At 49.1% G+C, this 26033-nt stretch overlaps 1 protein-coding gene across 1 annotated transcript; it reads left to right on the top strand.

The window, feature by feature from the left end:
* On the top strand, positions 1–22667 carry got2a (glutamic-oxaloacetic transaminase 2a, mitochondrial). Its single transcript, XM_042340223.1, has 10 exons — positions 1–97; positions 9953–10109; positions 11543–11671; positions 13129–13188; positions 14148–14309; positions 15240–15344; positions 15704–15854; positions 17090–17255; positions 19410–19560; positions 20958–22667. The coding sequence occupies exons 1-10, from the start codon at positions 15–17 to the stop codon at positions 21078–21080; spliced, it is 1287 nt and encodes a 428-aa protein (XP_042196157.1). The 5' UTR covers positions 1–14; the 3' UTR covers positions 21081–22667.
* The last annotated feature ends 3366 nt before the right edge of the window (positions 22668–26033 follow it).

Here is a 26033-nt window from a genome sequence, read left to right on the forward strand (position 1 = left end):
TCCCCGCCGCCGCCATGTCGCTGTTCAGCTCCGCCAGGATCCTGTCCGCGGCCGCCCAGCGCCCGGGGCCCGCCACCGCCCTCTGCCTCAGGGCCAGGTAACACCGTGGGGGTGGGGGTGGGGGTGGGTGAGGAGGAGGGTTACCCGATCAACAGCCCCCCCCCACTCCCGGGGTGACGGTTAGGGGGTGGCTGTTGCCGCGGTGACGGGTGGGGGTGGGATTCCGGGGCTGCAGTTACCCGGGGTGACGGGTGAGGGCGCTCGCGGGCCTGTGGCTGTGACAGGCGCTGCCTTTGCCGTTGCCCTTGTGGAGGAGAGTTAAGGGCACGAGAACACGTGGGTCCTGCGCCCCCCGCCCCCTGCCGCCAGCAACAAGCCCCGCCCCCAGCCCCCTGCCGCCAGCAACAAGCCCCGCCCCCAGCCCCCTGCCGCCAGCAACAAGCCCAGCCCCTGCCGCCAGCAACAAGCCCCGCCCCCAGCCCCCTGCCGCCAGCAACAAGCCCCGCCCCCAGCCCCAGCCCCCTGCCGCCAGCAACAAGCCCCGCCCCCAGCCCCCTGCCGCCAGCAACAAGCCCCGCCCCCAGCCCCCTGCCGCCAGCAACAAGCCCCGCCCCCAGCCCCCTGCCGCCAGCAACAAGCCCCGCCCCCAGCCCCCTGCCGCCAGCAACAAGCCCCGCCCCCAGCCCCCTGCCGCCAGCAACAAGCCCCGCCCCCAGCCCCCTGCCGCCAGCAACAAGCCCCGCCCCCAGCCCCCTGCCGCCAGCAACAAGCCCCGCCCCCAGCCCCCTGCCGCCAGCAACAAGCCCCGCCCCCAGCCCCCTGCCGCCAGCAACAAGCCCCGCCCCCAGCCCCCTGCCGCCAGCAACAAGCCCCGCCCCCAGCCCCAGCCCCCTGCCGCCAGCAACAAGCCCCGCCCCCAGCCCCCTGCCGCCAGCAACAAGCCCCGCCCCTGCCGCCAGCAACAAGCCCCGCCCCCAGCCCCCGCCCCCAGCCCCCTGCCGCCAGCAACAAGCCCCGCCCCCAGCCGCCAGCAACAAGCCCCGCCCCCAGCCCCCAGCCCCCTGCCGCCAGCAACAAGCCCCGCCCCCAGCCCCCTGCCGCCAGCAACAAGCCCCGCCCCTGCCGCCAGCAACAAGCCCCGCCCCCAGCCCCCGCCCCCAGCCCCCTGCCGCCAGCAACAAGCCCCGCCCCCAGCCCCCTGCCGCCAGCAACAAGCCCCGCCCCCAGCCCCAGCCCCCTGCCGCCAGCAACAAGCCCCGCCCCCAGCCCCCTGCCGCCAGCAACAAGCCCCGCCGCCAGCCCCCAGCAACAAGCCCCGCCCCCAGCCCCCTGCCGCCAGCAACAAGCCCCGCCCCTGCCGCCAGCAACAAGCCCCGCCGCCAGCCCCCAGCCCCCTGCCGCCAGCAACAAGCCCCGCCCCCAGCCCCCTGCCGCCAGCAACAAGCCCAGCCCCCAGCCCCCTGCCGCCAGCAATAAGCCCCGCCCCCAGCCCCCTGCCGCCAGCAACAAGCCCCGCCCCCAGCCCCCTGCCGCCAGCAACAAGCCCCGCCCCCAGCCCCCGCCCCCTGCCGCCAGCAACAAGCCCAGCCCCCAGCTCCCTGCCCCCAGGCCCCAGCCCCAGCGCCCTGCCCAGCCCCCAGCGCCCTGCCCAGCCCCCAGCACCCTGCCCAGCCACCAGCGCCCTGCCCAGCGCCCTGCCCAGCCCCCAGCACCCTGCCCAGCCCCCAGCGCCCTGCCCAGCCCCCAGCGCCCTGCCCAGCCCCCAGCGCCCTGCCCAGCCCCCAGCGCCCTGCCCAGCCCCCAGCACCCTGCCCAGCCACCAGCGCCCTGCCCAGCGCCCTGCCCAGCCCCCAGCACCCTGCCCAGCCCCCAGCGCCCTGCCCAGCCCCCAGCACCCGGCCCAGCGCCCTGCCCAGCGCCCTGCCCAGCCCCCAGCACCCTGCCCAGCCCCAGCGCCCTGCCCAGCGCCCTGCCCAGCCCCCAGCACCCTGCCCAGCCCCCAGCACCCTGCCCAGCCCCCAGCGCCCTGCCCAGCCCCCAGCACCCTGCCCAGCCCCAGCGCCCTGCCCAGCGCCCTGCCCAGCGCCCTGCCCAGCGCCCTGCCCAGCCCCCAGCACCCTGCCCAGCCCCCAGCACCCTGCCCAGCCCCCAGCGCCCTGCCCAGCGCCCTGCCCAGCGCCCTGCCCAGCGCCCTGCCCAGCCCCCAGCGCCCTGCCCAGCGCCCTGCCCAGCGCCCTGCCCAGCGCCCTGCCCAGCGCCCTGCCCAGCCCCCAGCGCCCTGCCCAGCCCCCAGCGCCCTGCCCAGCGCCCTGCCCAGCGCCCTGCCCAGCCCCCAGCACCCTGCCCAGCCCCCAGCGCCCTGCCCAGCCCCCAGCGCCCTGCCCAGCCCCCAGCGCCCTGCCCAGCCCCCAGCGCCCTGCCCAGCGCCCTGCCCAGCGCCCTGCCCAGCCCCCAGCGCCCTGCCCAGCCCCCAGCGCCCTGCCCAGCGCCCTGCCCAGCGCCCTGCCCAGCGCCCTGCCCAGCCCCCAGCGCCCTGCCCAGCGCCCTGCCCAGCGCCCTGCCCAGCCCCAGCCCAGCCCTGGCCAGCGCCCTGCCCAGCCCCCAGCGCCCTGCCCAGCGCCCTGCCCAGCCCCAGCGCCCTGCCCAGCGCCCTGCCCAGCGCCCTGCCCAGCCCCCAGCGCCCTGCCCAGCCCCCAGCGCCCTGCCCAGCGCCCTGCCCAGCGCCCTGCCCAGCGCCCTGCCCAGCCCCCAGCGCCCTGCCCAGCCCCCAGCGCCCTGCCCAGCGCCCTGCCCAGCGCCCTGCCCAGCGCCCTGCCCAGCGCCCTGCCCAGCGCCCTGCCCAGCCCCCAGCGCCCTGCCCAGCCCCCAGCGCCCTGCCCAGCCCCCTGCCCAGCGCCCTGCCCAGCCCCCAGCGCCCTGCCCAGCGCCCTGCCCAGCGCCCTGCCCAGCCCCCAGCGCCCTGCCCAGCCCCCAGCGCCCTGCCCAGCGCCCTGCCCAGCGCCCTGCCCAGCCCCCAGCGCCCTGCCCAGCCCCCAGCGCCCTGCCCAGCGCCCTGCCCAGCGCCCTGCCCAGCCCCCAGCGCCCTGTCCTCCCCTCCTCCTGTGTTCAAGCTCCTGAATTGCAGCCAGAGAGCACCCCTCAAGTGCATCTTCAGAGCTGGCTGTTTTTGTAAGTTAAGTTGTGTTAGTTGTTTCGTAATAATAATTTGGTCACTTCAATCCCCGACTGTTTGTGGGGATGCTGATGTGCCAAATGGCTGCAGTGTTTTGTCCACAAAATATACACAGTCAATTCCACTTTACATTGGATCCATGGTGAGAGAAAAGTGAGTTAACGTTTCAGGTCGATGAACAAAGGTCACTGGGAAACACTCAGCAGGTCAGGCAGCATCTATGGAGAAGGGATTTGAATGTAAGGATCCAGAATGTCCTTACGTTCAATCTAGAAAAGGTTTATTCCCAACTCTGAACCTTCAGCATTCACAGGCACAAGAGGCACAAGACTACTTTGGAGAGATTGCCGTCCCTTGAGATTGCCCAATCAGTCTCCGCCTTGCCCTTGCTACTTTTCATATAACTGTAGTGTTCTTACATTCAAATCCCTTCTCTCCATAGATGCTGCCTGACCTGTTGAGTGTTCCCAGCAACTTCTGTTTTTGTTTCAGATTTCCAGTATCTGCAGCATTTTGCGTTTTCCACTTTACAGTATATTCTGTGAAGCGCTTGAGACGTCTTGAAGACTGATAAGGCGCTGTATATCAAATACAAAAATTATTATTATATTGTTATTATTTGGAGTACCTCCAGTTTGTCTGAATTTTGAAAATCTTCATAGAAAGTGCAACAGAAGGAGAATGAAAAGATGGTGGAAATAAATGCCCTTCATAGGCATAATCTATAAATTATAATATTTGCACACATCCATCTATATCAACCATCTAATTAAATAGAAAGATGGCAGGTGATGTTACTGCAGAAAAGGGTGAGTTTGTACATTGTGGGTGGAAGAATAGGGAGAGGAAAGGAATGGTAAAATTTAAAATGACTTAAAGAACAGAGAGATGTAGCATTTAATGTACATAAACCTTTAAACTTTGGGAGGTTTGTGGACAAAGCTGTGAAGAAACCAATGGCATTTTGGCCTAAAATATAAAGCCAAGTAAGTGATGCTTATATAACCTGTATTATTATTAACTGGTTGGTTAGACCAGTTAGAATATTGTGTCCACTTTTAGTTACTCTAGGAAGGATGTTACGCTGTGAAGATGAGATTTGCTAGAATGAAAATAGGGATGAGGCATTTGACCTATGAGTAGAGAACGGAGCAGCTAGGTGTATTGTCGCTGAAACAGAAGGTTGTGGGGAAACCCAATTGGGGTAAGTAAAATGATGAGGGGTTTTACAAGCCAGTAGGGAGAAATTTCCAAAAACAAAATACTGCAGATGCTGGAAATCTGAAACAAAAGCAAAGAGAGCTGGGAAAACTCAGCAGGTCAGGAAGCATCTATGGAGAAAGGAAAACCACAAAACTCGGGAGAAGAAGGGTGTTAATAGTGCAGTTTTGTTTCAATCCACACCCCCTTTTGTCTTACGCCACTGTTACCTCTTTAACCCATCAATTAACACATTCTCTACTTTGTTGTTTTTTTTTGTCTTTGTCATCCTTGTCCTGCCTCCCCCCCTCAACTTGTCCTTAAAAAACTCTCCCTCCCAACATGCCACAGTTGTGACGAAGGGTCATGGACCCGAAAAGTTGACTCACTTTTTTCTCCATAGATGCTGCCTGACCTGCTGAGTTTTCCCAGCTCTCTTTATTTTTTGTTTGGGAGAAATTTCCATTTAGTGGGTCAGTGACTAAAGGGCATTGGTTTAGAATTATGGGGAGATTATGATTTTTTTTACGCAGAATTGTTAGGAATGTCCTGTTAGAACCTGAGGAATTCATAGCACAGAAGGCCATTCGGCTAATCTAGTTCTCTTTTGAAGGTAACATTTTTCCAAATCTCCTCTTTGCTCCCTTGCGAACCATCTTAAATTGATGTCTAGTCACTGACTTACTGTCTGAGAAATCAATTTCTCTTATCAAAGCCCCAAATAATTTTGAAACCTCTAGATCCATATTAATATTCAAGAGGTAACTGGAGAGCTAAATTTGATATAGGTAGTTGTGCTTCAATAGATGAGTTTTGGGGCACAGCTGAGTCTGCTAAAAGACTTCGCCAGCCTGGCTCTATTGCAGCAAATGAGTCTCTGATACAGAGAGGATTCATCAACACAAAAGGTTTTTCTACAGTACTTTCATTCTTGCTCGACGTTTGGTCAGAGTGGGGATATTCTCTCCAGACTTTACTTTCCCCTTTAACCTTTCCTCAGCACTTGGATACTGAACTAAATCTGCCTGTACCCAGAACCCAGCCCCCAGCTCGGGTGCAAATCCTCAACTGTTCATCACTTTGGGATATCCTTCTGACGTGAAAGGTGCTAAATAAATCCAACTTGTTGTTATATCATAGACCAAAAGATACAAAAGCCTTGATTCAATAATTGATTCTGAAATTGACTTTAAGGGTTTAGGTCTAATTAAGATAATGATTCATCTGCATTTTCACCTCAGCAAATTCTTCCTGATGGACTGAGATTGCTTTGAATTCACTAATGACACTCCTGGCACCATATTTTAAAAGCCAGAATGTGCCTTGTTTCTCCCTGCCAGCACTATCCCTGCATCGTGAAGTTACCTGACTGCCCCTAGGCCATCTGGGAGCTTGGGAGTACTTTGTAATTTAAAACAATCTCAACAATTTCTTTTCTTTTAATAGATGCTCTTTGGTCTATTTTGGGGCTGATGTAGACCTTCCATTTCAAGCCTGCTTGCCTCCTGCATGCTTGCAGTCATGAAGGTTACATAGATCTCAAAACTGATTAGTTGATGTCAGCTGCCCTCCAACTTGAATTTTTTTAGAAAGTGCCTCCACTAGCTTTTTTGGAGTAAATCCACAGGCTTAATCTTTAATCTGATTCCGTCCAGGAATCAAACCCGGGTCCTCTCGCTTGTAGGCAAACACACTAACCACTATGCTACAGTGGTAGTTACTGGTGCAAAAGTTGTAACATTTTCACCAGCAGGTGAGGGGAGGACAGGTTTTGAGAATTTTGGAGTCAAAGGTAAGTTGCAGAGGTAGGTTGGAGATCAATATAGCTGTTGTAGGGATCTTCAGTTTCAGCTATAGTTTAGTTTGGCATTGCCTGAGAATCTGAAACTGTGACCAGTTACATCTACAGCCAGTTTTGCTGAACAAGATGAGTATTGTGAAATCCCACAGTGTTATAACTGATACTGCATAAACTCAGCCGAATAAAGAAAGTATTGCCTGGAGTACCTGAAACAGAATATTGCCATTGCCTTGTGACCAGGGGAAACCTGAATACATATTAGGACTGTTCCATTTTTGTACATTAAACCTCTTTTTGTAAAAATAGGTGATGCATGTAGCAGCCTTGGAAACTCTTCTGCTGTGTGCAAACATTAGAACCTGCTTTACATCTAAGATTAGTGTCAGTGTGCTCGCCACAGGAGGCAATGTTGGCAGCCGATTGCATTGAGGGAAGATGAGCAAAGTTCAGTATTAGAATTATGCTTTTGTTTTAAAATCCAGTTCAGAATTCTCAGGAGTGTTTTGTGCATACATGGGTGTATGCTTTATGCATGTTTAAGCATGTGAGGATTTGCTCCTAATTGGTCATGAGTTTGTAATAATGCTTGAGGCAGGACATTCTTGCAGGAATCTCTCAAAGTGTAGATGGATCTAAAAATTGCAGATAATGTTTCAGTGCTTAAAAGGGTTCATCTTCAGTGGGAACCACCTTCAATTTTATGTAGTTTGGCCAAGTTAGTGATGTGATTGATAATTTTGCTTGCATCATGTGTGTTCACACATTTTGCTATGTAGTTGTGCCATGAGCTGAAGCTGACAATTGGCCACTAGAACGGCAAACAACAACAAATTACATTTGCATAGCGCCTTTCACTTCAGGAGGACATCCCAAAGAGCTGGACAGTCAGGGATCTGAGCCTCTGAAATGGTTCAGCCCGGACTGTTCTATTCACGTTCCCACATTGAACCTCTTTCCCCCAAACATTCCATAGTTCCAAAATATGTCACACACCTTCCAGGCAAATTCCATCAATTTGTTTTTTTTGTTCACTTTGTTTTATTCCAGGAATGAGCAGATGCAGAAATGCTTCCCGTTTCCACATAAGTCTCCTTCCCTACTGCGTCTTGTCTTACAAATGAGTCATACGATCAATCTGTGTAACATGAACTTGCCAAATGGTGCTGGGTATTGTTGCATTCTTTTAAATGTCATTATCTAAAGTAAGGTAAAATGCCAGCTGCAGCGTCGACAGCAGTTACTGACGTATTGAGTAGAGTTCAGTGTGGACACTGATTGGTGTATTGGCTGAGCAAACTATCCTTTCAGCTCAGACACCTGGGGTTGAATTCAGATGAAATTGACAGGGTGAAAGCGATTCTGGTTGTAAGGGCAACAAGTTCAAATCCTCGTCCTCTCCTTTCGAAGCCCTCCATGGACTTGCTCTTTCCTACCTTTGTGACCTGCTAACCTCCTATCAACCTGTCCGCTCCTTCCGCTCAGCAGGCTCTAGCCTGCTCCACATCCCCCACTCACCCCACCATCGGCTGTCAGACCTTCAGCCTCTCTGCCCCCACCCTTTGGAACTCCATCCCACAGTACCCTGCCTTGCTTCCTCTCTTGTCTCCTTCAAGGCACGTATTAAGACTCTTCTTCGACCACACCTTCAGCCACCCTACTGCCTTCCATCCCCTGCTGATTCCAACCCCCAGTTCGGGTCCAAAGCTCTGGCTGTCCAGCGCCTTGGGATGTCTTCCCGAAGTGACTGGCAGTTTATACATGTAATTTGTTGTGGTTGTGAAAGAGCCCATACTTTAGCACTTTATTGGCACTAAATTGTCATTTCACACATGTCACGTGTTTATTGCAGGAAATGGAAATGTACACTAGGTGCTGTTGGAGATGCTCTGATGTTAGGAATAATGCTTTACTTTGGCAATGGGACCTAACGCTTCATGATGGGATTTCCCTTTGTTCTCGATCACAAAGAAACTTGCCACATAATTTATGGAGAGAGGAAAATGAGTTAACGTTTCAGGTCAATGACCAAAGGTTGCCGGGATCACTCAGCAGGTCAAGCAGCATCTATGGAGAGAAGGGATTTGAATATAAGGACTCTTCCCTTCCAGATCCTTACATTCAAATCCATTCTCTTCATAGATGCTGCCTGACTTGCTGAGTGTTCCCAGAGAATTCTGTTTTAATTTCAGATTTCCAGCATCTGCAGTGTTTTACATTTTGCCACATAATTTTGCAGTTTCCTGTAATTTCCCAACTGTCCTGTCTGTGCAACTTGTTCTGTGTAGTGTTTTACCATCCTCCTGTCGTGAAAGATGTTAATATAAATGTGCCCTTATAAAATAGTATAGCCAGTGTTCTTACCCTCTTGCAAGCTGTAACTTGGACATTGTAAAATGAAGAATATGTAGTGGTATTAGTGCTCCTTCTGTCAAATTGGCTCATTTGGTGGTGCACTTGCCTCTGGGTCAAAAGGTTGTGACTTCAAGATTGGGACTTGAGCTCATAGTGGTGCTGATATACCAGGGCAGTAGTAGAAAAACTCTACATTGCTGGAAGCGTTGTCTTTTGAATTAAACTGCTGCTACATTTGCCTACAATCACTACACGTGATTGCAATTGCCAGTAAGGAGTTCTTTTTCGTTGTGACACACTGTTAAATGCAAAGTTTATTTGATAATAATCGCTGCATCTGATATAATAATAAATAATAATCCTTGCATTTGATATAGCATCTCATCACGTGGTGGAGACGTCTCAAAGCGCTTCACAGAATATTTTGTAAAGTGTAGTGATTGGGTATTTTGTAGGTGAAATGAGACAGCCAATTGCACAAACAGTCGTGGATTGAGTGACCAAATTATTTTTTTATTATTATACACCTACCTGAACAACAGAAGGGACTTTGGTTTAACTTCTCAGCTGAAGGATAGTACTTCCAACATTGCAGCCTCCGACCCGCAGCACTATAGTGTCAGCTTACACAGTGAGTTCCAAGTCCCGAAAAAGTTGATCCTGGCAAAAATTGCCCCTTCTTCCCTATCAATACAGTCTGTAGTCTGGAACTGGCAGAATGAGGTCAGACCTTGGTTTCTTAATCACATTAGCTTAGCACTCCATTGGTGCAATGTTTGAAGTCGGTAGTTTAGATGCAACGTGATGCGTAAGACATAATCTTTCTGCTCCGACAGCAAGTCTTACCCTGACCTTCAAGTAGCTGAACAGCTTTCTCGGGTCAGGTTTCCTTTGGAATAAATAGTAGTGTGACCTGTCGTCAACAAAACGTTACCACCTACAAATGGTCTTTTAACCTGCCTCTTTTAAATGGTCTCTTTTCTGCCACCCTTAAATTGAGAATACAGTAAAGATTAATCAAACTAGTGTTTCTATCTGAGGAATATCAAAACTCAGTAGTGAATGTGTAGGAGTTTTAATTTTTGGAGCTTTTCTCATGGCAGGGGTAGCGGGGAGAGGCTAGCTGGTGTACTTACTGAGCCCATCAGTACAAGGGAACTTAAGACATGCCTAAAATAATGTACTCTTCATTGTAATAGTCGTTTTTTTAACTCCTTCCTGCAAGTTCCTCTGCTCCTGAAGTAATGGCTGTTTAACTAAGTGTTCAAAAATATGGGGTAGAAGGCCCAGGGCCTGATTAAATCCACTTTCGAGACAATCCTTCCACTCCACCTCCCTGTGTATGCATACACAGCTCCCCTGGTGCTGGACATTCCTCTCCTAGGTTAAGAAGTTTGTTGTTGAATATTTCTCAAATTATGTTTCAGCTCTTGGTGGTCCCATGTTGAAATGGGTCCCCCGGATCCTATCCTTGGAGTGACTGAAGCTTTCAAGCGTGATACCAACTCTAAGAAGATGAATTTGGGTGTGGGTGCATACCGTGATGATAGTGGCAAGCCATATGTCTTGAGTTGTGTGCGAAAGGTAAGTTAGTGGTTTGTGGGTGATGTTAGAGAAATTGAAATTGTCAGCTTTGTTGTGCCTATCTTAGAGAAGGCTGTCAGAGGAGTTACTAGCTTTTCAAAGCAAACGGTTGGCTAATCCAACCAATGTACAGAGGGTCCAAATTCCTGACTGTCCAGTGCCTTAGGATGTCCTCCCGACATGAAAGGTGTGGTGTAAATGTAATTTTGTATTGTAATGTATAACTTACTACTTTAGTATCTGTGGGGACTGAGTCCTTTAGCTTTGAATCCAATCTGAGCTCTGAAATTCTACCTAATCTTAGATTGCAAGACCAGTTTGTGTTCAAATTTGCGAAGTGGCAAAGTTATTGAATTGAATCTCAATTTAGAAGTCTATTCCTGCAGTTCTTAAAGAACCAGCTTCCCAATTTAAATTGAATTGGAAAAATGTTCACAAATCTGTAAGGTGTAAAATTTTATGGCAAAATTGTCTTGTATGTCAAGGCTGGGTCAATATCTGATTTTCTGCAGCCAGAAATTCCCAGGCTTTATTCTGTCTTAATTGGTTTTCAGTAATTTTTTTAAAAAAACTACAGAAAACTGGCTTCAGAATTGAACCCAGTTTAAGAATTTCAGAATTCAGCATGACCTGAAAACTGAGGACAGTAGTGTTGTGGCTAAAATCATAGAATATTACAGCACAGAAAGAGGCCCATTGTGTCTGTGCCAGTACTTTGGGGTAGAGTGTACACAATCAGTCACACTCCCCACTTTTTCCCCATATCCTTACAAGTTTTTTTTCTTTTCAAGTACCTTTTCAAATTAAATGGTATTTCAGATCCCTCTAGTGAAGATTCTTACTAAATGATTCTTACTATTAGCTCTCAGCTCTGAATTGTAAATACATGATGTTCTCACTACAATCTGTAAAAAATCACACCACAATTTAAAAAAAACTCATTGGATTCAACTGATGATGGAATCAAGGTCTTGCTCACGAGGCGAGAAATGGGAGCTGGGAGGCTTAGTGAATAAATCAGAATAAATACATTCTACCCCAAATCTCTAGAAATAATTCTTCAGCATATTTCAATTTTCTTGTTTAAAAGCCTGGCTGGTCCAACCAAAAAAAGCTTGCTCAGATAATCGATTGAAGTCAGTATCTGTCCAGCAGTTTCTGTTCTGGGCAGTGGGTTGCTCAAATATAAGTTAAAGGCGGTGTACCAGCTAGCACGTTAACAAACCAGGTAATTGAAGACTTTCTTATCCAGGAATAGAAATTCTCATGCTTTTAATCACTCCTTTTGAGTGGTACTTTAGATTAGATGTGTGAATGTGTTTTTATCTCCCCCCCGAAACCACACCATGATATATTGTGTTTATATTTACCTGTATCTACAGTGTAGCTGGACATGAATGACAGCATCTGATGACTTGATTTAATTTTAACAGGCTGAGGCAAAAATTGCAGCTGACAAGTTGGACAAGGAGTATCTCGCCATTGGTGGGCTGGCAGAGTTCAACAAGGCATCAGCAGCATTGGCCCTAGGAGAGGCTAGCGAAGTCATTAAGAGTGGGAAGGTAAGGAGGTGATATTCTTTCTATTCTGTGATGGATATGGACAGGTGCTGAATGGTAGAGCCTTGGGACGTCCTCCCGACGTGAAAGGCGCTCAATAAATGGAATCTTGTTGTTGTTGTAGAGAGGTTAGCAGTCAAAAGGATCTGGCCAGTGAAGGTAGGTTAAGACAGATTGAATGTTTGTGTGGTAAATTCATTGTTATGGACCTCAGAAAAATATCACAGAATGGAAAGAAGCTATTCAGTCCATATTTCTCCATGCGTGCCAGTCTAATCCCTCTCACCTATTCACTCCCCAAACCCTTTAACATTCCTCTTCAGGCACCTAGTTAATTTTTGAAAACATAATTTGATGGATTCTCTTGCAACTAGCTATTTGTGGTAGAGATTTTTTTTCTCCTTCTTCAAAACCTCCAACAGATCCTTCTCAGCTGTAGTGAACCCTCAGCCTCATATTGGGCCATAATGCAGAATAAAATGAATAGCTGAGGTCTCATCTCATCTGCCTTTTGTGGTGAATGTTAAATATTATGACACACTATTGAAATGACACAAATTGAAGGGAGTCTGAAGGGAAAACCAAGAGTCCTGGCCAACAATCTCACAATTAACTCATTGTTGTAGTACTTTGCTCTGTGAAGAACGGATGCCAGGTTTGCCTACAAAATCAATTCCTGTGACGCACTTAGATGTTTTGATGTTATAAAGGCAGTATCAAAATGTAAATCATTCAATCAATATTTATTGACAATATGTGGGTTATTCGGACAAGCAGCATGGGTTTGTAGAAAGAAGTTTAACGAATTTAATGTAGCTCTTTAAGGAAATAAAGTGTTTTTAAGGAAAGGCATTTTGTATATGAATTTTGAAACGGCCTTCAGTAAGGTCCACATAGGAGGCTGTTGAAAAAAGATGAACACAACACATTGTGGCAGCACTGATAGAAAGCTGAGTACAGGAAATAAATCAGTGGGCACAATTGGATGTTTTTCAGCCAGTAGGAATGTAAGCTTGTGGGTATGTGGCTAATGTAAGGTTTTCAGTGAGGTGGCACAGGAACAATGGGCCAAATAACCAGCTTCTGTGCTTTAAAAATTCTACAATTCTACCAAAGATTCTTCCTATAATCCCATATTCTCCCATTCTAATTGTGAAACGTTAGTGATTGGTCACTCACTCCTTGGTGGTTTGTTGGACATTGTGTGCAACTGGCTGCCACATTTAGTTCACAAAATACACAAACAATTGTGCAATGTCATGCAGCCATGGAGTGAGTTAATCAAGCACTGAAACGCCTTGATGACGTGAAAACCATCACGAAAAACTGCCATCACGAAAAAAATTATCAAATGCAAAGATTATCATCATTATTAATATGCAGTGTGTATTATTGCCATTGTCAGTATTTTCCTGATGCATGGCCATTAACCGAGCTTTGTTGTGCTTTCTTTGCTCTAGTACATCACCGTGCAGACCATCTCTGGAACCGGATCCCTGCGGATCGGTGCCAGCTTTCTGGTGAGTATTAGTGGTGCTCGCAGGAACCCATTTCATGCTGCTCTTGTTGTCCTAACATGTCAACCTGAGAGTAAGCACAGGCTAGGTGGGTGGGATTCCCTGCTACCTCCAAGTCAATCAAGGCCCAACTAATGCAGTTGAAAGCGTGAGTTTGACCTAATAGCTGAGGTTTATCTGATGAATAAGCACCTTGTTCTCTGTACGGTGGTGGATTGATTTTCTGAATCAAAACATAGAGAACTCAAAGGTGTCTTCCAAGTTACAGGCATTTAAACAAGTTTGTTTCCATTTTCAGACGGATTATTGATGTAATTAGAGTGCCTGTTATCACAAGCTTTGTTATAGTGCTAGTTAGGGTTAGCTTATAATGTGAATGGCATTGGACCCATTTCCTTGTTGGGGGGGAGGTTATAAAGTGGGGTTTATATCCCACTTTGCATTCTATTTATATCCCACTTATCCCATCAACCCCCCCCCCCCCCCTTGTGTGCGTGGTGGGGGGAGAGTGCAATTCAGGAGCACTATGGGCTATTCCCTTGAGTTCAGAATGTTGAGGGATGATCTGATTGAGGCTTTTAAAATAAAGGGATTCGATAGGGTAGATACAGAAACTATTTCCTCTGGTGGGGAAATCCAGAACGGGGGGGGGGTGCATCATCTTAAAATTACAGCTAGGCCATTTAGGAGTGAAATCAGGGGCAGTTTTTCGTCCAAAGGGGGGTGGAAATCTGGAACTCTCTCCCCAGAAAGGCTGTGTATGTTGAATCCATTCACATTTTCAAGATTGAGGTGGGTAGATATATGTTAGGTTATCAAGGGATATGGGACAAGGGCGAGTAATTGGACTTGAGGTACAGATCAGCCATGATCTTATAGAATGACGGAACAGGCTGGAGGGGCTGAATGGCCTACTCCTGTTCCTATGTTTCTACATACAATGTGGTGTTCCTGTTTTGCAGCAAAGGTTCTACAAACACAGTAAAGACGTCTACCTGCCCAAACCGTCCTGGGGCAACCACACACCCATCTTCAGAGATGCTGGTTTGGAGCCCAAAAGCTACCGTTACTACGATTCCAAGACTTGTGGTTTTGACTTCAAAGGGGCACTGGAGGACATTACAGTAAGTCTGTGCTTTACCCATTTCTTGTGTGTTAGTCAGTCAGGTGGTCATCAATGTTTTGTAAACCTGGCTTTGCTAGAAAAGACTTACATTCCAGTTTACTATTTGCACCAGAATCGTTTTGTAATGATGGCGTTTGATCGCTAGCCCAGAATTCCTTTCAATATGTTGACAATACGCAGGAGAGGGTACAGAGCCTACAAAGCATTCCCCTAAACGTTGTAAAGCTATTTGTTTTCTCTGTTATTTTGGTTCATGTGGATTGCTGGCTCATGCTTGGAACTCCTGTCCACGAGTTGCACTGAACATGCAAGTGGTGTCAGTCTGGCTCACTTGGTAACACTCACACTCAAGTCAGAAAGTTATAGGTTTGTATCATCCAGGCTGAACCTCCAATGCAGTGGTAGGAGTATGTTGCATTGTTGGAGGTGCCGTCGTTTGGATGAGACGTTAAGATGGAGCTCAGATCTGCCTGTTCAGGTGGACGTTCAGGATCCCATGGCATTAATTCAAAAGAGAAGGGAGTTTCTCCCCGTGTCCTGGCCAACAGTCCCCCAGATAAAATTGGTTATTCTGTATAGCTGTTTGAGGGACATTGCTGTATGCAAATTGGCTGCCATGTTTCCTGCAAATATAGTCCCTGCACTTTACAGTAAATCCTGTGAAGTGATTTGAGAGATTCTCCAGATGTGAAAGATGCTAAATGTAAGGATTATTATTTCTAGGTTCTTTCTTTTGAACTAGTTCACCACAGCTGTCTTATTCTGGGAACTATTCATAGGATTGCACAGAGATAATTCTGCTCCGGATCAAAGTGGCAGGAAATTTATTTCGTAGCAGCAACATGTGTGTTTATATTTACACTTTGGTAGGATACATGGGACGGGATATTTTAAACCCAATGAATTTTTTCACATCTCTCCCTTACAGAAATTACCTGAAAAGAGCATCATCCTATTTCATGCCTGTGCTCACAACCCCACTGGAGTCGACCCAAAGCAAGAACAGTGGAAGGAGCTTGCTGCCGTGGTCAAAGTAATGATACGCTGAATGAATCAATTGATTGTAGTTTAGAATTTGCAGCCAGTGCTTGTTACTAGGCCAGCCTTGAATTAGAAGCTGAGCCGTGCTGTTTCCTATGTAATGTCATAATAATAATAATTGATTAATCATAGAGTCATACAAAAAGAGGCCATTCGGCCCATCAAGTCTGTGCCGGTTCTTTGAAAATTAATATAATAATGTCGACACTTATCCATAAAGTAGAAAATGTATAGCAATTGGAATTCACAAATGTGTCAAATAGTAAATCTTCATTAGCTACTGCCTTTGTCAATGGATGGTTTCAAAATAAATCACAATGTGAAATTGATCATTTTCTTTATTTTGTTCAGCAAAGAAATCTGTTCCCATTCTTCGACATGGCATATCAGGGCTTTGCCACCGGAAATACGGACAGAGATGCTTGGGCTGTGCGTCACTTCATAGAACAAGGAATTAACTTGGTGCTGTCTCAGTCCTACGCCAAGAACATGGGGCTTTACGGTGAGTAACGCCCTGGGGGAGGGCTGTGGGAGGGTGGGGGGAGAGATGCTTAAAATGTGAAAGGGATGGAAAGTTTTGAAAGTGAAGTCTATGCTCAGAGATGTCTATAGGTCCTTGTAGCATTTCAGTAAGCAGGAGCGATACTCTGATCTGGACAGCTCTACTACAAACTACAGCATTACAAACATATTTCCTCCCTCTAAGCAAGCATAATGAGGCTGGGGGTATTGTGTGTGCAGAGCCTTGTGCAGGAGAGAACTTGAACTGCAGTTGAATTGGATCAATTGAAGTTTCTGGAGAATTCTCCCACACAATGCACAGTCAATCCACTTTACATTATATTCTGTGAAGTACTTTGAGACATCTCAACATGATTATGTGCTATATCAAATGCAAGGATTATTATTGTAATGGAGCTAGAGACTTGGTGAGAACAGCATTAGAAACGTCAATTGAAAAGCTGTTGGAAGCATGGCTGAATATAGCAGCAGTGATGGGGTGAGTGAGGTAAGGGCATATGCAGGCAATGTTATGGAGGTGAAAGATAATGATCTTAGCAATGGACAGGCGTGATGTTTGAAATTCAGCTCAGGACATAACCCTATTAGAGACCTGAGTTCAATTCCAGACAGGGCGAAACCTTGGGCAAGTTTCCTTACTCCACACAGAGCCTAATAATAATCCCTCCAAAACCAAAAACAATAATAAATTGGTCGTTTTCAATCTACGACTGTTTGTGGGACATTGCTGTGCGCAATTGGCTGCCGCGTTCGCCCACAAATATACAGTCAATTCACTTTACAGTGTGTTCTGTGAAGCGCTTTGGGACGTCCTCCCGACGTGAAAAGCGCTATATCAAATGCAAGGATTATTATTATTATTAAATATCTTCTGGCTTCACCGTGCGTGGTTTCTGGTCAAACATAGCTACCTGGAGAGGTGTCAGAAGGTTGTGGGTTCAAGCCCCACGTCTGGGATTGGAAGTTGGTGTGGACTTGAACTCGAACACTGTACTGTCCTGGCAAATTCTCTCCAGCTCTGAAGACAGTCAAGCAGACACCCAAGAGAGCTAAGCCAGCTTGATATGGAGGAGCTGCTGGCTTGTGGATAGCTTGGTCATTGTACGTGTCCTCAGCTTGGTGTTTAGTTGCCTCAGCCTTGGCTGCTCCGTAGCTTTCTTTTGAGTAGCTGATGTGTGTTAACACTTGAACCATGTTGATTATTTGTCCTTTCAGGTGAGCGTGTGGGCGCCTTCACAGTGGTCTGCAATGACGTGGACGAGGCAAAACGAGTGGAATCCCAGCTGAAGATTCTAATCCGCCCCATGTATTCCAACCCACCCATGAATGGGGCTCGCATTGCGACCACGATCATGAATATCCCAGATCTCAGAAAAGAATGGTGAGTAAGGGTTAAACCACGCCGGCCCCCACTTCTGTCCAACACTCCAGCTAACTTTTAAACAAGTGAGTGTCCTTCAATTATTGAGGTAGCTACTCTCTGCTCGGCTCTCAGGAACATAACTATAGCAGCTTTCAATAGCAGAGCATTGAGCTGCACTGTGTTCCTGCAGTGTTGGGGGGGGGGGGGGGGGCTGTGGTGGGAGGTAGGAGGGGAGAGAGTTGCTTGTTTGGAGAATGAGATAACAGTGAGGATATAGTTTCCCCACCCCAATGACGTGTGAAAGTAAAGATGTCAGGATATAAAGGGTTATGACAGAATAACCATTAGCCATTATTTTCACTGTCAGCAGCCAGAGGGAGAGCACATAAAATAACCATGAAAGGAAGTCATGTGGTTGGAAACATTACCTTTATGCAGGCTGGTCGAATGCGGAATTGTCTACCACAAACTTTAGTTGAAGCACAGTCTGTCAATTCTTTTAAAAATAAATTGAGATAGACGCTTGAAGAGTAGGAATATTTAAGGGAGTGAGGGAGCGAGCAAGAGAGTGGTATTACACTTGATGGTTTGTGTGGAGAAACACCAGTGCAGATTTGAGTCAGAATGGCCTGTTTGTATGATCCTGGGAAACATGGTTGAGATTGTGTTCCTAGATCGATCACTCCATAATATAGGGTCAGTGTTTCCAGTATACTTGCTTCAAATAATGCAACGCGAACTATGCAGAACTCCCAAGTGGCTTGAGACATCAGCACTGAAACTGAGAATTTATCAGGTGAGAGAGGCATTCGAGAGTGGATTCAACACAAATACTTGTCGAGCATCAATGCTATTGGAGAGTGCACTTCCAGAGCACTAGGGAGGTGCAGCACAAACAATGGGCAGGCCCAGTCTTCAAACCGAATCTCATGCGATTGTCAAATGGTCTGAGTGAGTAGCATGGCAGATAAACTGGTACATCGAACTTGTCTGGTATGATGTCCTTTTAAACCACGTTTCCTCAAGTGCTGTATCAGTGATCAGCCAGAGTAGGTGTGACTCCAGGGTTAAGCTCATGTGACTGTGATGTGCTTTGGTTGCTATGTGGAGACGGCACAGTGGCAAATGCACAATCACTCGTTTATTTCACTTGGCAGATGTTGCTTATTTCTGAAAGTAGGAAAACAAACCAATGTGTGTAATATATGTATTATATAAGGGATGGATCATTCATCGAATGAGTCTTTTCTGTAGTCTTGTATTTGCAGTGAATATTTAGCCCTGAATTTGCTGTTTATCATTACCCCAGGTTTTCTTTTGAAACCTAGCAAATAGCATTGGAGAACAACTTGTTCTTTGGTAAATTTACAAAATATAAACAACAACAAAATGACATTTATAGAGCCTGGTGCGTGAGAGTACATGAGCTGCAGAGGTTTGGATGATCTGCAGTTTGTGGAGGGAAGAGTTGTGAAGCCGATGAGGAGGGAGTTCCGTAATCGAGCCTTGAGGTGATGAAGGTGTGGGTGGGGGTTTGGGGGCTGAGGGGTGAGGCAGTGGCGGAGTCTGGCAATGTTGCGGAGGTGGTGGTAGGCAGTGCTGGTCATGGCGCGGATGTGGGGGAGAAAGGACAGTTCAGGGTCAAGACTCCCAGGTTCCTGACCGGCTCAGTGAGGTTGAGAGTGCAGCCGTGGAGGCTGATGTTGCCAGTACCTGAGGTGCGGAGGCGCTGGCACGAACCAATCAGGAGGTCCTTGGTCTTGTATATTTACTGTTCCAGAATTTCCAGGATTCTTCCAGTGGATTTAAATCTCATGATCAGAATCCTCTACACACCCTCCCTGAGCTTCGGAGAGTTTGGGTTTTGCTGAGCTGTGTTAATTGGTTTATAGAGGGCAGAGTTGATCTGGAGTGTCTGCCTGATTCACTGTGTTTCACTCACATAAATCTGAGGGTACCTTGTTGGTCAAGGATTTCAATTCTATATAAACTTTTCTTTCCACTACAGGCTTGGGCTATGGAATGAGCTATGGAAATCTGTGCCTCAGAGGCCACTTTGTATTGCCCAGTGTTTTGGTAGTGAGTTAACTCCCCTGTTTAAATATATCTTGCTTCCTCTCTTGCCTCCCTCTCTCCCCCCACCCACCCCCACTCACCCCTCCACTCGAGCAGGTTAGAGGAGGTGAAGGGAATGGCCAACCGCATTATCAGTATGAGAGAGCAGCTGGTGTCCAACCTGAAGAAGGAAGGCTCCATTCACAACTGGCAGCACATCATTGACCAGATCGGAATGTTCTGCTTCACTGGCCTCAAGCAAGAGCAGGTACTCGACAATAAGTCTTCACTGGGAAGTAACGGGTGTCCTGGATGAGCTAGAAAAGGATGCAGTTTGCTTCTATAGTTGGTCAAGCTAGTACCCTACGTGAGACAGCCAGTTAGGCTCACAGCCTCACAATCTGTGCTGTCAGCTAATCTAATCTGGAAAAATCACAGTAATGCTACATTTTGGCCTTGCACCATGGTCGAGAGTGAATTGTCACCTGCGTTTGACCTATTTCGACTCATAGAATTGTACAGCACGGAGGGAGGCCATTCGACCTATAGTGTCTGTGCCGCTCTTTGAAAAGAGCTTCCAAATCAACCCCACTCCCCCACTCTCTCCCCATTGCCCTATTCAACCCCACTCCCCCGCTCTCTCCCCATAGCCCTGATCAACCCCACTCCCCCGCTCTCTCCCCATAGCCCTGATCAAGCCCACTCCCCCGCTCTCTCCCCATAGCCCTGATCAAGCCCACTCCCCCGCTCTCTCCCCATAGCCCTGATCAACCCCACTCCCCCGCTCTCTCCCCATAGCCCTGATCAACCCTACTCCCCCGCTCTCTCCCCATAGCCCTGATCAAGCCCACTCCCCTGCTCTCTCCCCATAGCCCTGATCAAGCCCACTCCCCTGCTCTCTCCCCATAGCCCTGATCAAGCCCACTCCCCTGCTCTCTCCCCATAGCCCTGATCAAGCCCACTCCCCTGCTCTCTCCCCATAGCCCTGATCAAGCCCAGGGTGGGATTGATTTGGAAGCTCTTTTCAAAGAGCGGCACAGACACAATGGGCCAAATGGCCTCCTTCTATGCTATATGATTCTATGATACTCTAGCTGAGGCCTAACTAGTGTTTTATAAAGATTCATCATAACTTCTTGGCTTTTGTATTTTTATAAAGCCTACTATCCCGTATACTTTTTTAACAGCTTTATCTACCTGTCCTGGAAAGTTTGTGACTGAGTATTGGTGGGGTGGAGGGGGGGAATGATTGGCTCAAGCTCTGAGGGGCTCTCCTTCTGCAATCACTCGGTGTCTACACTTAGACATTAATATTGGCCACTTTGTCACTGAGCAGAGGTGGAAGGCATGTCAGCCTCAACACTTTCAGTGGGGTAACAGTGTACAGTGGTCGTTTAGTTCACATTTGAGAAGCTCCCAATCCAACAGTACTTCTGCATCTCCTACATATCAGCAGAGGCTGAAAGCCGGAGAGTGTGCTAACCAGACACAAGCTTGTGTGTGTGCGTGTACGATGATGTGAATGGAGTACAATATTAGTATCCTGGGACTTGTTTGTAATGTGTAGTTATGCAAAAATGTACAAACATTAATGTGTGCTGTTAATTAATTAATTGATGTTGCGCTGTTGAGTGGGCCTCAGTGTATCTTGTGCTGTATTTGCAGGTGGAACGTCTGATGAAGGAGTTCTCGGTTTACATGACCAAAGATGGCCGCATCTCTGTTGCTGGAGTCAGTTCTTCCAATGTGGGTTACCTGGCACATGCCATCCACCAGGTCACCAAGTAAAGCTCTGGGAAAGGTGGGGAGACGAGGACCTGACTGCTTTCTCTCCATAAATACAAGTTCACTTTCAACCCCAGTAGGAGATTGGAGAGCTGTATAGCAGTGAGATACTGTAGTGTTACTATGTGACAAATTAATAAGAAGGTCTGATATCAAATCAATCCACTTGAGTGTGTGTTTGGAGTACATGAGGCATAGCCCATCAGGAGATTGCATTTCCCTCTGTGTATAAACTGTTCCCTATTGTAGATCACTGCTCTGTGGCAGTAATATCAGCCCGTGGTTTGGGTCAGTGTGTGAACCCCGCTGGCTGGGTGTCCACCCCCAGGGTGAAGGCTGCTACTACCTCCCAGGAAAACACAATCCTTGTCCTTCAAATTTATGCTGCTTAATGTTCTCATATCTTTGTGTAGATGAGACTGTGCAGCTCTGACCTCCCCACCCTGACTAATCTGTTCATTGCCTGGTGAGCTCTGCTCCATGTCCTCTGTGTAAATCTATCCTGTTAGTGTGATTGGTCAATCCAATTGTGGGGGTGTGGGCGGGGGGTGGGGGTAAATGATTGTATTGATGTGGAATTAAACTCTAGATGTTGCGGTGCTTATACATGGTGACGTGCTGAATGTGAGTGTCGAGGCTTCGGGTCTGTCCTGTACAGCTTTGCTAACGGCTGAAACCATAACCACGATAGCAATAACTCCAGTGTTTGGGTAGTGGGGCAGTGTGTGCTGCTTACTTGATATCTTTGCTTGGATATTTGCCATTGAATGTATGTTGAGTACACCTGCTGCTGCCACTGCCGCCACCTGCTCTCTTTGTGTAATAATAATATTACCCAAATCTGTGCCAAGGAAATATGAGGAATTTCTTGTGCTTTCTTTGCAACACAGATTTGTTTGTCCAGCTGAAATAGCTCAAAGATTCCTGGTATTTTGTTTTATTTTAACATCTAACCTCTACTACGCCCTTTTTCAGACCACCGTCCGATTTTTCACATCCAGTCCCATCTCACTCCCAACGGGTCCTCCATTTACATTTGCTCTGAACTATTTCTGTTCTTGTTGTGTACATTACACAAAGGCCTGACCAATGATATAAAGTACAATTGGTCAGGTTGCTAAAGTGAGCTTTAATGCTTTAGATGCAACAAGATTGCTAGAGTGTGTGTCACTTGTTATGATGTCTAACTACGGTTGGAAGATCTGGCTGTGCTAAGTTCAAGTAACTCCTGCTGCTTACCTTCATACTCATTCTTCAATTGACATCTTGCAAGAAATTACGGTTCCTTCTGTTCAACTCGTCATTAAAATTTCTTGTAGTCAGTGTGTGGGCTCCGTTGTGCAAACTCCCAACATGGTAGAATGGATTTCACAGCGTCACCAATTGGTTTAAGTGTCCTGTCAGCTGCTGCTTTCTTATATTAACCCCCAGACTGGGGAGGCCACTGACCACACTGGGCATGATTGGGATTGTTGATGTGATGGCAAGCTCAGATCTGCCACCAGTTCACATGGTTGTATCGAAAAACATAATCTGGGCTTTACAAACCTGTACTCAGTCATTCAATAAATAATTACAGAAATTAACCAATTTATTTGTGCATTTTTATTCTTTACAGTACAATATATGGCTACGACTTAAATTCAGGAAGGTGTGGGTAGGAAGATGACCAAAGGTGTGATCAATGAGAGAGATCTTGAGACAGAACTTGAAGGAAGTGAAGGGACTTTGGGCTGTAGTTCCAGAGAGTGAGGGCAGAAAGGCTGAAGGCCCAACCTCTGATGGTGAGGTGAGCAGAGCGGGGGACATGGAGCAGACCAATTGAGCATTGAACAAGACACCAAGGTTCCACATTGGCTGTGAGGTGGGGTGACCATCTGTGTAGATTGATGCTGTCGGTGTCTGAGGTGAAGAAGCTCTGATAGGAGACAAACAACAGAGTCAACATTCATTGGAGAAAGTTAGCTCTCATCCAGGACTTGATATCCAAAAGGCAATCAGTCAGAAAAGCAGTGGGCCTGGAATTTAGTGGTGGTGGGGGTGTAGAGAGTTAAGTTTCATCTGCATACATAATAATAATACTTGCATTTAATTTCAACATTAAAGCACCTTATCAGTTCTTCAAGATGTCTCAAAAGCACTTCACAGAAGATACTGCAAAGGGAATTGACTACATTTTGTGGGTGAAACGCAGCAGCAAATTGCGCCCATCAGTGTCCCACAGTCATGGATACATGTGCATGTTAGCGCTGCGCCTGCAGGTGGCATTGCTGTTAATATTAAAGAGATAACCAAGGAGTGCTGCATGTGACTGCGGGGGTGGGAGGAGAAGCCAGTGGGACATATTTAAATCAGAATTATACAGCACAGAAGGAGGCCATTCAGCCCATCGTGTCTGTGCCGCTCTTTGAAAAGAGCTTCCAAATCAACCCCACTCCCCCCCACTCTCCCCACAGCCCTGATCAACCCCACTCTTCCCATAGCCCTGATCAACCCCACTCCCCCCCCATAGCCCTGATCAACCCCACTCTCCCCACAGCCCTCATCAACCCCACTCTTCCCATAGCCCTGATCAACCCCACTCTCCCCATAGCCCTGACCAACCCCACTCCCCATAGCCCTGACCAACCCCACTCCCCCATAGCCCTGACCAACCCCACTCCCCCCATAGCCCTGATCAACCCCACTCCCCCCCATAGCCCTGATCAACCCCACTCCCCCCCATAGCCCTGATCAACCCCACTCTCCCCACAGCCCTCATCAACCCCACTCTTCCCATAGCCCTGATCAACCCCACTCCCCCCCATAGCCCTGATCAACCCCACTCTTCCCATAGCCCTCATCAACCCCACTCTTCCCATAGCCCTGATCAACCCCACTCCCCCCCATAGCCCTCATCAACCCCACTCTTCCCATAGCCCTGATCAACCCCACTCCCCCCCCATAGCCCTCATCAACCCCACTCTTCCCATAGCCCTGATCAACCCCACTTCCCCCCATAGCCCTCATCAACCCCACTCTTCCCATAGCCCTGATCAACCCCACTCCCCCCCATAGCCCTCATCAACCCCACTCTTCCCATAGCCCTGATCAACCCCACTCTCCCCATAGCCCTGATCAACCCCACTCCCCCATAGCCCTGATCAACCCCACTCTCCCCACAGCCCTGATCAACCCCACTCCCCCATAGCCCTGATCAAACCCACTCCCCCACTCTCTCCCCAAAGCCCTGATCAACCCCACTCCCCCCGCTCTCTCCCCACACCACTGATCAACCCCACTCCCCCGCTCTCTCCCCACACCACTGATCAACCCCACACCCCCCGTTCTCTCCCCATAGCCCTGATCAACCCCACTCCCCCCGCTCTCTCCCCATAGCCCTGATCAACCCCACTCCCCCACTCTCTCCCCATACCCCTGATCAACGGCACTCTCCCCATAGCGCTGATCAACCGCACTCCTCCCCACTCTCCTGCTCTCCCCATAGCGCTGATAATCCCCACTCCACCGCTCTCTCCCCACAGCACTGATCAACCCCACTCCCCCGCTTCCTCCCCACAGCCCTGATCAACTCCACTCCCCCACTCTCCCCACAGCCCTGATCAACCCCACTCTCTCCATAGCCCTGATCAACCCCACTCTCCCCAAAGCCCTGATCAACCCCACTCCCCCATAGCCCTGATCAACCCCACTCCCCCACTCTCCCCACAGCCCTGATCAACCCCACTCTCCCCATAGCCCTGATCAACCACACTCCCCCGCTCTCTCCCCATAGCCCTGATCAACCCCACTCACCAGTTCTCTCCCCATAGCCCTGATCAAACCCACTCCCCCACTCTCCCCATAGCCCTGATCAACCCCACTCCCCCACTCTCCCCATAGCCCTGATCAACCCCACTCCCCCACTCTCCCCATAGCCCTGATCAACCCCACTCCCCCACCCTCCCCATAGCCCTGATCAACCCGACTCCCCCACTCTCCCCACAGCCCTGATCAACCCCACTCCCCCGGCTCTCTCCCCACAGCCCTGATCAACCCCACTCTCCCCACAGCCCTGATCATCCCCACTCTCCCGATAGCCCTTATGAACCCCACTCTCCCCAAAGCCCTGATCAACCCCACTCTCCCCATAGCCCTTATCAACCCCACTCTCCCCACAGGCCTGATCAACCCCACTCCCCCCGCTCGCTCCCCGTAGCACTGATCAACCCCACTCCCCCACTCCCCCCAGCCACCCCACTCCTCTCTCCCCCATAGCCCTGATCAACCCCATCCCCGCTCTCTCCCAGTCAGGTGACGTGGACGGAGTCCGTCATCAAGCGTCGTGACCGTGGACCTTTCTGGCAAAGCGTCAGGAGGTCGGCACAGACCGATGTGAGGTGGTGGGTGGGCAGGAGGGTTCCCGATCGGGGCGTCAGGAGAAATTCCCTTCTGTTCTCACATGATGTTTACCATCCACCTGAACAGCCGGGACCTCGATTTAATGTCTCATCACAGGCACCGTCAGCTCAACACAAGACGGAGCTGTGCGCTGCGGTTCGAATGAAAACAGGAGTCACTGGGTACCCGCAGCGGGTCAGACAGCATCTATGGAGAGAAGGGATTTGACCCTTCCGGGTCCTTACATTCAAATCCCTTCTCTCCATAGATGCTGAGTGTTCTCAGTGACCTTTCACCATTGACCTGAAACGTTGACTGACTTTCCTCTCCGGGCAGCTCTGAGCTGCTGTGTGAGCTGCGGAGGCTCTGGATTTCAGTCCCCGTTGTTTCCCTCTTCCCCACAGTGTCACGTGAGCGGTGTTCCTGTCTTCAACAGCATGAAGAGGGCTGAGCTGCCGCAGTGGGGACGGGTGGTCACAGCCGCTCTGATCATCTGTCTGTTTGTTTACACCGGCACAGGTCAGTGTGCACACACACTCACACACACAACACACACACACACACACACTCACACAC

The sequence above is a fragment of the Callorhinchus milii genome, unplaced genomic scaffold (genome assembly GCF_018977255.1).
Source record: "Callorhinchus milii isolate IMCB2004 unplaced genomic scaffold, IMCB_Cmil_1.0 Scaffold14, whole genome shotgun sequence".
NCBI lineage: Eukaryota > Metazoa > Chordata > Chondrichthyes > Chimaeriformes > Callorhinchidae > Callorhinchus > Callorhinchus milii.